This window comes from Pseudophryne corroboree, chromosome 12 (assembly GCF_028390025.1).
Source record: "Pseudophryne corroboree isolate aPseCor3 chromosome 12, aPseCor3.hap2, whole genome shotgun sequence".
In the NCBI taxonomy this organism is placed as follows: Eukaryota; Metazoa; Chordata; class Amphibia; order Anura; family Myobatrachidae; genus Pseudophryne; species Pseudophryne corroboree.
Genome location: NC_086455.1, coordinates 132,677,496 through 132,692,152, shown reverse-complemented (window position 1 = coordinate 132,692,152; position 14,657 = coordinate 132,677,496). Strand labels below are relative to the sequence as shown.

The following is a 14,657-nucleotide window of genomic DNA, read 5'->3' as shown; positions in this document are numbered from 1 at the left end:
GACAGGGTGAGTGTGCGGGGACAGTGGGAGTGTGTGGGGACAGGTCTGGTAGGGGACAGGTGGAGTGTGCAAGGACAGGTCTGGTAGGGGACAGGGTGAGTATGCGGGGACAGGTCTGGTAGGGGACAGGTGGAGTGTGCAAGGACAGGTCTGGTAGGGGACAGAGTGAGTGTGCAAGGACAGGTCTGGTAGGGGACAGGGTGAGTGTGCGGGGACAGGTCCGGTAGGGGACAGGGTGTGTGTGCAGGGACATGTTGAGTGTGCGGGGACTGGTCTGGTAGGAGAGATGGTGAGTGTGTGGGGACAGGTCTGGTAGGGGACAGGGTGAGTGTGCTCCCCCACTTCAATGAACTCTCCCCCCTTCACCACATCACAGCGCCCCAACTCTTCCTTAAATATTCACCACATTTCTCTATCGTCCTAGTGGATGCTGGGGTTCCTGAAAGGACCATGGGGAATAGCGGCTCCGCAGGAGACAGGGCACAAAAAAGTAAAGCTTTAGGATCAGGTGGTGTGCACTGGCTCCTCCCCCTATGACCCTCCTCCAAGCCAGTTAGATTTTTGTGCCCGGCCGAGAAGGGTGCAATCTAGGTGGCTCTCCTAAAGAGCTGCTTAGGAAAGTTTAGCTTAGGTTTTTTATTTTACAGTGAGTCCTGCTGGCAACAGGATCACTGCAACGAGGGACTTAGGGGAGAAGAAGTGAACTCACCTGCGTGCAGGATGGATTGGCTTCTTGGCTACTGGACATCAGCTCCAGAGGGACGATCACAGGTACAGCCTGGATGGTCACCGGAGCCTTGCCGCCGGCCCCCTTGCAGATGCTGAAGTAAGAAGAGGTCCAGAATCGGCGGCAGAAGACTCCTCAGTCTTCTAAAGGTAGCGCACAGCACTGCAGCTGTGCGCCATTTTCCTCTCAGCACACTTCACACGGCAGTCACTGAGGGTGCAGGGCGCTGGGAGGGGGGCGCCCTGGGAGGCAAATGAATACCTAATTTGGCTAAAAATACCTCACATATAGCCTCCGGAGGCTATATGGAGATATTTAACCCCTGCCAGAATCCGTTAAGAGCGGGAGACGAGGCCGCCGAAAAAGGGGCGGGGCCTATCTCCTCAGCACACAGCGCCATTTTCCCTCACAGAAAGGCTGGAGGGAAGGCTCCCAGGCTCTCCCCTGCACTGCACTACAGAAACAGGGTTAAAACAGAGAGGGGGGGCACTAATTTGGGAAAACACTTATATAAGGTTGTCCCTATATAATTATAGCGTTTTTGGTGTGTGCTGGCAAACTCTCCCTCTGTCTCTCCAAAGGGCTAGTGGGTCCTGTCCTCTATCAGAGCATTCCCTGTGTGTGTGCTGTGTGTCGGTACGTGTGTGTCGACAGGTAGGAGGACGATGTTGGGAGGAGGCGGAGCAATTGCCTGTAATGGTGATGTCACTCTCTAGGGAGTCGACACCGGAATGGATGGCTTATTTAGGAAATTACGTGATAATGTCAACACGCTGCAAGGTCGGTTGACGACATGAGACGGCCGACAAACAATTAGTACGGTCCAGACGTCTCAAAAACACCGTCAAGGGTTTTAAAACGCCCGTTTACTTTAGTCGGTCGACACAGACACAGACAGGGACACTGAATCCAGTGTCGACGGTGAATAAACAAACGTATTCCTTATTAGGGCCACACGTTAAAGGCAATGAAGGAGGTGTTACGTATTTCTGATACTACAAGTACCACAAAAGAGGGTATTATGTGGGATGTGAAAAAACTACCATAGTTTTTCCTGAATCAGATAAATTAAATAAAGTGTGTGATGATGCGTGGGTTCCCCCCGATAGAAAATTATGGGCGGTATACCCTTTCCCGCCAGACACCCCTTAAGGTGGATAAGGCGCTCACACGCTTATCAAAACAAGTGGCGGTACCGTCTATAGATAGGGCCGTCCTCAAGGACCAGCTGACAAGGCTGGAAAATATAATAAAAAGTATATACACACATACTGGTGTTATACTGCGGCCAGCGATCGCCTCAGCCTGGATGTGCAGAGCTAGGGTGGCTTGGTCGGATTCCCTGACTAAAAATATTGATACCCTTGACAGGGACAGTATTTTATTGACTATAGAGCATTTCTATATATGCGAGATGCACAGAGGGATATTTGCACTCTGGCATCATGAATAAACGCGATGTCCATAACTGCCAGAAGATGTTATGGACACGACAGTGGTCAGGTGATGCAGATTCCAAACGGCACAGTATGGCCGTATAAAGGAAGAGGACTTGTTTGGGGTCGGTCCATCGGACCTGGTGGTCACGGCAACTGCTGGAAAATCCACCGTTTTTTACCCTAAGTCACATCTCTGCAGAAAAAGACACCGTCTTTTCAGCCTCAGTCCTCTCGTCCCTATAAGATCATATCTGCCCAGGGATAGAGGAAAGGGAAGAAGACTGCAGCAGGCAGCCTATTCCCAGGAACAGAAGCGTTTCACCGCGTCTGACAAGTTCTCAGCATGGCGCTGAGACCGTACAGGACCCCTGGATCCTACAAGTAGTATCCCGGGGGTACAGATGGGAATGTCGAGACGTTTCCCCTTCGCAGGCTCCTGAAGTCTGCTTTACCAAGTCTCCCTCCGACAAGGAGGTAGTATGGGAAAAAATTCACAAGCTGTATTCCCAGCAGGTGACAATTAAATTACCCCTCCTACTACAGAAAAGGGGTATTATTCCACACTATATTGTGGTACTGAAGCCAGAAGGCTAGGTGAGACTTATTCTAAAAAATTTTTTTTGAACACTTACAAAGGTTCAAATTAAGATGAAGTCACTCAGAGCAGTGATAACGAACCAGGAAGAAGGGGACTATATAGTGTCCCGGGACATCAGGGATGCTTACCTCTATGTCCCAAATTTGCCCTTCTCACTAAGGGTACCTCAGGTTCGTGGTGCAGAACTGTCACTATCAGTTTCAGACGCTGCCGTTTGGATTGTCCACGGCACCCCGGGGTCTTTACCAAGGTAATGGCCGAATTGATGATTCTTCTTCGAAGAAAAGGCGTCTAAATTATCCCTTACTTGGACGATCTCCTGATAGGGGCATAGTCCAGGGAACAGTTGGAGGTCGGAGTAGCACTATCTCGGATACTGCTACAATCAGCACGGGTGGATTCTAAATATTCCAAAATCGCAGCTGATCCCGACGACATGTCTGCTGTGCCTAGGGATGATTCTGGACACAGTCCAGAAAAAGGTGTTTCTCCCGGAAGAGAAAGCCAGGGAGTTATCCGAGCAAGTCAGGAACCTCCTAAAAACAGTGCATCATTGCACAAGGGTCCTGGTAAAAATGGTGGCTTCCTACGAAGCAATTCCATTCGGCAGATTTCACGTAAGAACTTTTCAGTGGGATCTGCTGGACAAATGGTCCGGATCGCATCTTCAGATGCATCAGCGGATAACCCAATATCCAAGGACAAGGGTGTCTCTCCTGTGGTGGTTATAGAGTGCTCATCTTCTAGAGGGCCGCAGATTCGGCATTCAGGATTGGATGCTGGTAACCACGGAGCCCAGCCTGAGAGGCTGGGGAGCAGTCACACAAGGGAAAAATTTCCAGGGAGTGTGATCAAGTATGGAGACTTTTCTCCACATAAATATACTGGAGCTAAGGGTAAATTTATAATGCTCTAAGCTTAGCAAGACCTCTGCTTCAAGGTCAGCCGTTATTGATCCAGTGGGAAAAACATCACGGCAGTCGCCCACGTAAATAGACAGGGCGACACAAGAAGCAGGAGGGCAATGGCAGAAACTGCAAGGACTTTTCGCTGGGCGGAAAATCATGTGATAACACTGTCAGCAGTTTTTCATCCCGGGAATGGAAACTGGGAAGCAGACTTCCTCAGCACGACCTCCACCCGGGAGAGTGGAAACTTCATTGAGAAGTTTTTTCCACATGATTGTAAACCGTTGGAAAATACCAAAGGTGGACATGATGGCGTCCCGTCTGAACAAAAAACGGGACAGGTATTGCGCCAGGTCAAGAGACCCTCAGGCAATAGATGTGGACGTTCTGGTAACACCGTGGGTGTACCAGTCGGTGTATGTGTTCCCTCCTCTGCTTCTCATACCTAAGGTGCTGAGAATTATAAGACGTAGAGGAGTAAGAACTATACTCATGGCTCCGGATTGGCCAAGGAGGACTTGGTACCCGGAACTTCAAGAGATGCTTACAGAGGTCTTATGGCCTCTGCCGCTAAGAAGGGACTTGCTTCAGCAAGTACCATGTCTGTTCCAAGACTTACCGCAGCTGCGTTTGTCGGCATGGAGATGGAAAGCCGGATCCTAAGGGAAGAAAGGCATTCCGGAAGAGGTCATTCCTACCCTGGTCAAAGCCAGAAAGGAGGTGACCGCACAACATTATCACCACGTGCGGCGAAAATATGTTGCGTGGTGTGAGGCCAGGAAGGCCCCACAAAGAAATTTCAACTCGGTCGTTTCCTGCATTTCCTGCAAACAGGAGTGTCTATGGGCCTCAAATTGGGGTCCATTAAGGTTCAAATTCGGCCCTGTAAATTTTCTTCCAGAAAGAATTGGCTTCATTTCCTGAAGTCCAGAAGTTTGTCAAGGGAGTATTGCATATACAAAACCCTTTTTTGTGCCTCCAGTGGCACTGTGGGATCTCAACGTAGTTCTGGGATTCCTCAAATCACATTGGTTTAAAACCAGTCAAATATGTGGATTTGAAGCATCTCACATAAAAAGTGACCATGCTCTTGGCCCTGGCCTGGACCAGGCGAGTGTCAAATTGGTGTTTTTTTCTCAAAAAAGCCCATATCTGTTTGTCCATTCGGACAGGGCAGAGCTGCGGACTCGTCCCCAGTTCTCTCCCTAAGGTGGTGTCAGTGTTTCACCTGAACCAGCTTATTGTGGTGCCTTGCACCTACTAGGGACTTGGAGGACTCCAAGTTGCTAGAAGTTGTCAGGGCCCTGAAAATATGTTCCAGGACAGCTGGAGTCAGAAAATCTGACTCGCTGTTTATACTGTATGCACCCAACAAGTTGGGTGCGCCTGCTTCTAAGCAGTCGTTTGCTCGTTGGTTTTGTAACACAATTCAACTTGCACATTCTGAGGCAGGCCTGCCACAGTCTAAATCGGTTAAGGCCCATTCCACAAGGAAGGTGGGCTCATCTTGGGCGGCTGCCCGAGAGGTCTCGGCATTACAACTCTGCCGAGCAGCTACGTGGTCAGGGGAGAACACGTTTGTAAATTTCTACAAATTTGATATCCTGGCAAAAGAGGACCTGGAGTTCTCTCATTCGGTGCTGCAGAGTCATCCGCACTCTCCCGCCCGTTTGGGAGCTTTGGTATAATCCCCATGGTCCTTTCAGGAACCCCAGCATCCACTAGGACGATAGAGAAAATAAGAATTTACTTACCGATAATTCTATTTCTCGGAGTCCGTAGTGGATGCTGGGCGCCCATCCCAAGTGCGGATTATCTGCAATACTTGTACATAGTTACAAAAATCGGGTTATTATTGTTGTGAGCCATCTTTTCAGAGGCTCCGCTGTTATCATACTGTTAACTGGGTTTAGATCACAAGTTGTACGGTGTGATTGGTGTGGCTGGTATGAGTCTTACCCGGGATTCAAAATTCCTCCCTTATTGTGTACGCTCGTCCGGGCACAGTACCTAACTGGCTTGGAGGAGGGTCATAGGGGGAGGAGCCAGTGCACACCACCTGATCCTAAAGCTTTACTTTTTTGTGCCCTGTCTCCTGCGGAGCCGCTATTCCCCATGGTCCTTTCAGGAACCCCAGCATCCACTACGGACTCCGAGAAATAGAATTATCGGTAAGTAAATTCTTATTATTGTCCCCTTCCCCCCCCTTTCAAAATTCACCACATCACAATATCCTCCATTATACACCGCACAGTGGTACTCCCCACAGGCAGCACCAGCAAACTGCTTACCTTCAAATTAACGCCCCTGCAGTAGCGCACGCTGAAGCCTGCCCTGAAGTGACAATGACACTGCTGAGAAAGAGGGGAGCTAAGGGAGGCAGAGCTGCTCAGCTGCTCTGACACTGGTCATAGGGGGAGATGTATTATAGCGACACATATCGTGTTGCTATTGCTCTTCCTGCTTCACCGAGGCAAAGCAGGAAGCTCCATCAATCTCCGCTAGAGAGCACAGCGCATCAGCTCAGTGGTTGATGCACTGTGTGTATCCCCCGGCCTGCTCCAGGGTGCATGCGCGACATCTCGCTACTCTTGCGAGATCTCACATGCAGCCCAGAGCCTGCACCCGCAACAAACAGGGGCAGCGATGTCCATGGCTGTAGTGTATGGGCAACTCCACTTGCAGCTGTCGAAATCAGTAGCTGCAGGTGTCGAAACGGTTTAGCGCAAGTGAACGTTCTCACATTGCTCTGCATATCAGCGTTCTATTTAAAAGATAGCAGGGCAAATAAAGACTTGCGCTCCTGTCATTGTACACACACCGCTGCAGCCATACATGGTGGGAAGCGGTATCGGCACACATAACGTACCCTCATAGAGCGGCCAGGTACCGCGGGAAGCAAGGAGCATCCTCCCTGTCTGTCTCCCGCAGCCAGCTATGAACATGAGGCTGTGGGTGGCTCTGTCTAGATCCTGTCACTGCACCCCTAGCCCTGAAAGCTGGAGACACCATAGGCTGCGATCAATCATATCATTACAGGGAGGGCTGACAGCTGCAGCCTTATCCTGGTGGCCCCTGTGCAGCTACAGTGAAAGTGAAATTAAAATGATTCTGAAAGTAGACCGTACACCAGACTGACTTGTGACTCCAGTTTTGTGTTAAAATTAAGATTAAAACTCCTTGGGGCTGTAGGCAACAAACTGCTTTGAGTCCCTTATGCACCTATATAAAAATAAAACGGCAATATCCTAAAAAGGGTTAACAGAATGTGGACCCCTCAGTGCTCACGGTATCCGGACTCCAGGTCGACAACAAAAAGGTCGACACACCTTTGGTCAACGCCAATTGGTCGACACACCTTAGGTCGACATGAGTTTTTCACGATTTTTTTTCCTTTTTTTTTTTTTACCTTTTCATACTTAACGATCCACGTGGACTACGATTGGAACGGTAATCTGTGCTGAGCGAAGCGGTAGCGGAGCGAAGGCACCATGCCCGAAGTATGGCGAGCGAAGGCGGTGCACTAATTGGGGTTCCCGGTCACTCTACGAAGAAAACGACACCAAAAAAACATAAAAAAACTCATGTCGACCTTGTTCCTGTCGGCATTTTGTCCATGTCGACATTTTATCCATGTCGACCTAAGGTGTCGACCAATTGACGGCGACCTAAGTTGTGTCGACTTTTTTGTTGTCGACCCTGAGTCCCAGACCCGTGCTCACAGGGCCCTAGTGAGGAGCCAGCCTGGTTTGCCTAATGCAGGCATGTCCAAACTGCGGCCCTCCAGCTGTTGTAAAACTACATATCCCAGCATGCCCTGACACAGTTTTACTGTCAGAGAATGCTAAAGCTGTGTCAGGGCATGCTGGGATGTGTAGTTTCTCAAAGCTGGAGGGCCGCAGTTTGGACATGCATGGCCTAATGGCTTATTCGGCTATGCGTATAACTGGGATTTAGTACAAAATAGGCTTCTGGCCTCTGGGTTTTCTCATAGTTCCATAGCAGAAAGCCTGAGCCTCTGTTCAGGAACCTAGTACATTATCAGCCATTTCAGCAGTTTAGTATTACATGTAGAGAAATGGGGAGGGGTGTCTGGGTAAGTTAGAACTCTCTTTAATGGAAGTACTGCAGTCTCAGGTCACAGCCAGGCAGAGGCAGTTCGAGTGTTTTTTCTTCTCATTCTTTCTCCTGTATTTTTCTCTTCTTCTTTTTTTTTTTTTTACTTGTCTTTTGCTGTGTCGCCGTGGAGTGTTTCCATGGTAACGTCGCCTTGTTTATAAAGTGGGTCTTCATTGGCATGCTGCTGCCCACTCACTTGCAGCTCCATAGTCTGTCTGCAGCTGCACAGAACTGTTACTTGCTCTCATTTCCAGCGATTGTCAGCTCTTTATGGTTGGAATGAATGTATTCGTTTTCAGGATCAATCATCATTTCTGTTGCATTCAGCAGCCAATGACGCGTTTTTCGCAATCAGGAAAATGAGAGTCTATAGCAGGGTTAGGAATACAGGAGTAAGCACATAACGTGGCCTGTGGTCATAGCCAGGAAATAAGAACTTCCACTGCTTATCTCTGCCATGTCTAGTTTCGGAGTACAGTGCAAAAAAATATCTGCCTATGGCGTGCAGGGTTATGACATCTAACAATAGCTTTCTGTTTAGGGCAAAGAGCTGGGGAATGAATTGCATTGCAAAAACAACCGGACTGTAGCAAACAGTACACTGCAATGTTATATAGCACCCTCTTGTTTTGCAATGCGGTATGGCCCAGCTGCAGCATGCAGTGCCCTGTACAGTACACATGCAATGAATGGTAAGAGGGCTGCTTCACATTGCACACCTGACTGGCGTATATGTCCAGGTCAGCCTGTAACAATGATATCTCCCACCCTGCTTATAAGATAGCTTCCCTTCTCCATGCGCATGGCTGAAGTCGCACAGAGCTTTAGGTACATGCGCATGACTCTCCCACAATCAGGGTGGTTCCGTTTCATTGCATTGTCGCCACCCAGTTCTCATCCTGGGCGGGATGTTCTAATGGACATCCTGGCCCATCACCACGATGCTAATCGCATATGTACTTACATATGCGATTAGCATTGCTGAGGACAGCTCTTCCGATAAGAGCTGTCCTCCGCGATCCCCAGCGGCTGCCTGACTTCCGGGATTCGGCCTCGGGGGCCAGTCTGCACATGCTCAGGGGGCGGGCGCGGGGCATGCTGGGAGGGATCCGATCGGAACCACCACACAGTGATGCGGAGAGAAGCCTGTAGGCTTCTATGGGGTATCACCAGCAAAAGCTGGTGACCCCGCCGCGGCGTTGACCTGGCGGCCGATGGTTAGTACATTAGGAATATGCGGTAAACGGGAGTTTACTGCATTTTCCGTTTAGTACATCCCGCCCCCTGAAATACCCAGCTTCACCGAAAGACCGATCCGGCCATGTTCCATCCAACACAGAATAGGATGGACATACGCAAAGATGCATAAATCCGTATATCTGTGCTGCGCTCTGCGCAAAAACTTACACTTGCATCTGTACCCAGATCCCAATCTCCACAATCCGTGTGATTCAGATCCGTGGGAATCAGACTCAGGCCCTAAACGGCAGTTTGCTGATGCATAACTTACCTGTTTTACTAAAATCAATGTGTTTACATTTGTTAGTGACCATGATAAAGAGCAGTGGTTGCCTAACCCGGTCCTCAGGGACCATTAAGTGTCAATATTTTCCAGATCTCTTAGATGGTGCACAGGTGTATTCATTATGAATTGACACAATTTAGAAGATCCACATGTAGTCTGAAAAACCTGAACTGCTTTGGGTCCCTGAAGACCACCCATGCTATAGAACGCAAGGATGAGTAGTAGGAAGGGACAGGCCCCTGTTTTAATTGCTGTCCCATCAGAAGAACTGGCCAGGTGCCAACATAGTTGGAAAGCACAGATACATGTAATATGTAACTAATATATAAGTAATAATCAAAATAATAATGTAAACAATAACCAGAAAACCAGAAATACAGCCAGGATTTAGTTGTTTATTTATGTGATAAATTCATTGCTATCTAGTGGCAGAATAGTATGCAAAACACCTTTATACCGGACGCTATTATCTAGTATAACCAATGCCAAGTTGCTAGCGTCGTACAAACAGGATGGTTTGTTTCCGCAATATTGAAAATATTACCGAATTTATAGTTGCTGAAAAGGGGATTGTTCTATGTAACCTGATCAATCGGTTTCATGTAGTGCAGAGACCACTTTGCAGCAATAAGTTCATAGTGTTTTGGGCCACTTAGTGCAGCAATCCTGTGCGTTCTAGATCTGCAATGTGCATGCATTCCATTGGATGGTTGCAACATGGAACGCCTCAGTACAGGATGGATCTGTGTCCATGCATGGCATAACAGTGCATGTGATATTCATTTTATATTATTATAATTATTCTAGCATTTATTTTATTCTTCTTTCTTTTTCTTCCGTTGTGTTTGACGATAACGTTTTTATGTCTGTCTGTTGTAGATGAACAAAGAAGATCATTGCAACACTCAAAATAATGACTCCTATTTCCATCATGACTCCATTCCAACGGATGAGCTCTACCGCAGTTCTGCCATCAGACCATCTCCGTTTGAGAACCTTAATCCCAGGAGAGCTTACATGCACACCCAGGTGAGGGCGCTAGCGTCGTAAATGTCTACCATACAACTGGATGCGGAAAATCAAAGTATTAACTTCAAATTCTAGCAACTAACTGTCAATTTGTGGAGGGATATTTAAAAGGAAAAAAACAGGTGCATAGAATTCATCATAGTGAGGACGTTTGGGGGTGACTAATAGTTAGAAATATTATCAGGCTTGGGTACAGCTTACCTTAAGTATCTGTGTTTGGTTTAGTTTGACCCTCTGTTGTCTTAAGGACCCCATACATTACAGATGTGTTGGGGCAGCGTCCCGATCCCCTGACGGCTGGGGAATGGGGGCCGCTGATCTATGGTGTGCTTTATCCAGTAGCTTTAAGTATTAATGTTCATGGTGGTCACTGAACATGACACATTTGAATAATATTGTTGTGAAAAGCTTTAGAAATGTTTTTTTCTTGTTGCTGCTGTCACAGTCGCTTGTCCCCTGTGTTCCCTCAATTGTCCTTACATGTGACGTAATTTAGCCTTTTCTAGTCTCTACAGCGGGCTTCGGTTATTCTTCTAAACTTAGATGTATGTTTCTTGCCACAGTTTCCAAATGGCTAAATACCAGCAGAAATAATTATTACAAACTGCTATTTCTCAAGTTTTGTACTTCACCTGTGTCAATACTCTGCAACGCTAAAAGGATTGCTTTCCATATTGTATGTTGGCTTCATAATAAACTTTGGGGGTAATTCAGATCTGATCGCTGGGGTGCTGATTTTGCTGTCCTGCGATCAGATAGTCGCCACCTCCAGGGTTGAGTGTAAATTCGCAGTGCAAGTGTGCGATCGCATGTGTACGCCGTCCTGCGAAAATCCACTTTGTGCAGTCTGTGCGCAGGCCAGGACTTACTCCTCCAGTGCGATGAGAACAGGCTAATCAGATCAAACCCCCCCTGAAAACGCTTGGGCACGCCTGCGTTTTTCCAGACACTCGCTTTAAACGGTCAGTTGCCACCCACAAACAGCCTCTTCCTGTCAATCATCTTGCGAAGGCCCGCGCGATCAGATTTTTCGCACCATACCGTCGCTTACCGGCGATGCCTGTTGTTGTCCGACACGTGCGCTTTGCGGTGCATATGCATGCGCAGTTATGACCTGATCGCCCGCTGTGCAAAGCAGCGATCAGATCTGAATGACCCCCTTTGTTTTCCGCATCAAAAAAATGGCTCCTCCGCCTATTGCAAACACCAGTTCTTTTCATTTGGTTGATTTAATAGTATGACCATTTGTTTCATCCACTGCAGGTTCCTCTGAAACCCCTCCGACATGTCAGCTTCCAAGATGAAGACGAAATTGTGCGCATCAACCCACGTGACATCATAATTCGGCGCTACGCAGATTATCGGCATCCTGACATATGGAGGAATGACGCAGAGCGTGAGGACCATGAGATAAGTGCTCCTTTCACCAAGGCCGACAGTAAAAAGAGCAACTATATTTACTCTCCTGCTAATGGCAGAGACTCGCTCAAAGAGCAGAACTCCTCATCTGGAGTTTTTAAGACTCAGCCTACATCCTCTTTAAAGAAGCGGAGGAAAGAGGATGGTGAGCGCTCAAGGTGTGTGTACTGCCAGGAGCGGTTTAACCACGAAGAGAATGGGAGGGGGAAATGCCAGGATGCTCCGGATCCCATTCGGCGGTGCATCTACCAAGTCAGCTGCATGCTTTGTGCTGAGAGCATGCTCTACCACTGCATGTCCGATTCAGAGGGAGAATTCTCTGACCCCTGTTCCTGTGACACCTCTGATGACAACTTGTGCCTGCGCTGGCTGGCTTTAGTCACATTATCGATCATTGCCCCCTGTATGTGCTGCTACCTCCCTCTACGAGCCTGTCACCACTGTGGGGAGGTGTGTGGTTGCTGTGGGGGAAAGCACAAAGCAGCCGGATGACATAGAGACATTGTGAACCCCGGGAAGAATTTCGTAATTTGCCAAGTGGCTGCTGGACTCGATGCGGGCAGCTGTAGGTGACGCTGTATGTGGGTTACGTGCAGAGGACTGAGCTATCTGTGTGCAGATAGGACCAGCGAGAATATGTAACAGTGCCAGTCTTGCATTAAGAGAGATATATATATATATATATATATATATGTATGTATATATATATATATATATATATATATATTATAATATTATTTTTCCCACCTTTTTGTAATTAATATTATTGTATATTTTATTTGCCATTCCTGTTTGAATGCAAATTATTCAATCACCTTGTAACATATGAACTACAAGAAATCCCTCAGGATTACACTGTTCACTGAATGGATCTGATTTGAATGTTTATAGATAGGGAGAAGGTGAGAAAATTTATAGAACAAAATATATATATATGTATGTGTATACATTTACATGCCCCACATTCTTCTCACACTTAAATAATACATCTGGTACTTCCAGAGATAACTAACATTGTGTAAAGTATTGGACAACCTACAAATACACAATATCTAAATGAATTTTTAGTGGAACTAAATAATTTCTAGTTTTATTCAAGTGATTTTATGTATAAATAACAAATGTCTATATTTAACTAAATGTACGGTACAAGAAGATTTTATGACTTTTGGGAGAAAGTTTCTTACAGTCCACTCCTTACCCAGCATCCCCTGTTTTCCTGTTGACAATTGGGACATTCCGGTTTAGGACTGAGTCCTGCTGCTGTGTGAAGGTGACCATTGTGTCTCTGGCAGCTGAATGGTTAAAAAGGAAATAAGCTGTTTATCAGTGTATTGTATTACTGATGATTTTACGGTTTATCCAGCTTTTATCTGTTTCTCCGATCTACCTGTGTTATGTCACATTATTTATACACTCTGGTACATAGAATATAACACAAGTGTCAGATATATTTGTGTCTCTCTTTATTCCTGTGTATCTCGAATGTTCATATATTGCTCTTGTTGTCTTGCTGTCACTTGTAAGCCTAAAAGCTGTAGCTATATGTTTAATCTATATTGGGTTTGGGGCTAGGTGTGGGACATTAGGGATTGTTAATAGAGTCAGACGCTTCTCCGCATGATTCAGCCACACATTGAAGTGAAGTGTACTCTTAAGCTGGGTACATTTAAGCGATATATCGGCGATTCCAGCAAACAGCTGATATATTGCCAGCCTGTCAGCAGGGGCGTACACCTGATATGTATATTGTCGACTGTGCAGTATGGCCGATATATATCTATCGCCAGTACATTTGCTGCAGGGGCTGACGTCACAAATGGGCAGGCAAATGCGTATTCCCTACCAGCTGGGTGGCCTGACAAGACACATTGAGCGGCCGATCGTTAAGTATGTATACTTTTACCTGAATCAGCCGCTCTGTGCCTGTCTGGTGTGTACCCAGCCATAGTGCTGAAACACGCGCCGGCTTTTGCCAGATGGCCGGATGGCTTTTTCCGATGCCGGTATTGTAATGAACAGTGTGAGGGGTAGGGTCCTTTCACACTGTACGGCCCCGGCCTGGCTGCCGGGTTGCAGCCGGAAATATCCACTGGAAGGTCCGGGTGCCGTGCCGGGACCGTGCCGTCTTTGAAGGCAGTGGGCGTGTGTGTGAAGGGGAGCTTTCACACACCACGGTTTTTTTCCAAGCCGTGTCTAATCATGCGCACAGTATTACACACGGCTCAGAGCCGTTGTGTGTGAAAGACTCTGTCGGATGGCAAAAAGCCGGACAAAGTTTGTCCGGCTTTTTGTCATCCGGGAGAAACCGGTGCGTGTGTTACAGCTCTTACCCTTTCACCAGTGTTGGACTGACATTGCTGAATCCTTTTGGTGCCAACCCTTTGGTCCCCTAAGCCTTACCTCACCTAGTGACACAATTTCACATGATGAATTCCCTAAGGTAACTGTATTGTCCGACCATAACACATTACACAGTTAAATTAGGCTCATTTTCTGCATTTTATGTTTTATATCCCATGTGCAAGCTTAGTGATCAGACAATACCAAGCAACCGGCATAGTAACACAATTTATATTATTGTCTGCAATTTACTAATTAATTTACAGACTACAGGTACTGCCTGGGACTCCAACATGAATTTCATATTAGTTGTGATATGTAATCAGTGTAAATATTTTTTTTAAATAGGATGCACAGTTACAATACTTCATTTACATAGTGTCTTATATGTTTTCCTCCATAGTTAGCAGCTGCTCATGCGCGGATTTCAGATCATTATATTTCCAACCCTGGCAGAGTAACAAGCAGAAGGTATCCACAGTCTCGGGAGACACACAGCTTGACCAGCGTTATTGGCACCTATCAGACCCTGCTTCTATGATGTGTGGGC

The 14,657-nt window shown here is 47.1% G+C and overlaps 1 protein-coding gene across 2 annotated transcripts in view; it reads left to right on the top strand.

The window, feature by feature from the left end:
- Positions 1 to 13,215, top strand: part of SPRED1 (sprouty related EVH1 domain containing 1) — a 130,433-nt gene extending 117,218 nt beyond the window's left edge. For both annotated transcript variants that reach the window (XM_063948044.1, XM_063948045.1), the window contains 2 exons: positions 10,196 to 10,345; positions 11,609 to 13,215. In XM_063948044.1, coding sequence (XP_063804114.1) covers positions 10,196 to 10,345; positions 11,609 to 12,256 — 798 coding nt within the window. In that variant the 3' untranslated portion in view covers positions 12,257 to 13,215. The remainder of the gene's footprint in view (positions 1 to 10,195; positions 10,346 to 11,608) is intronic.
- The last annotated feature ends 1,442 nt before the right edge of the window (positions 13,216 to 14,657 follow it).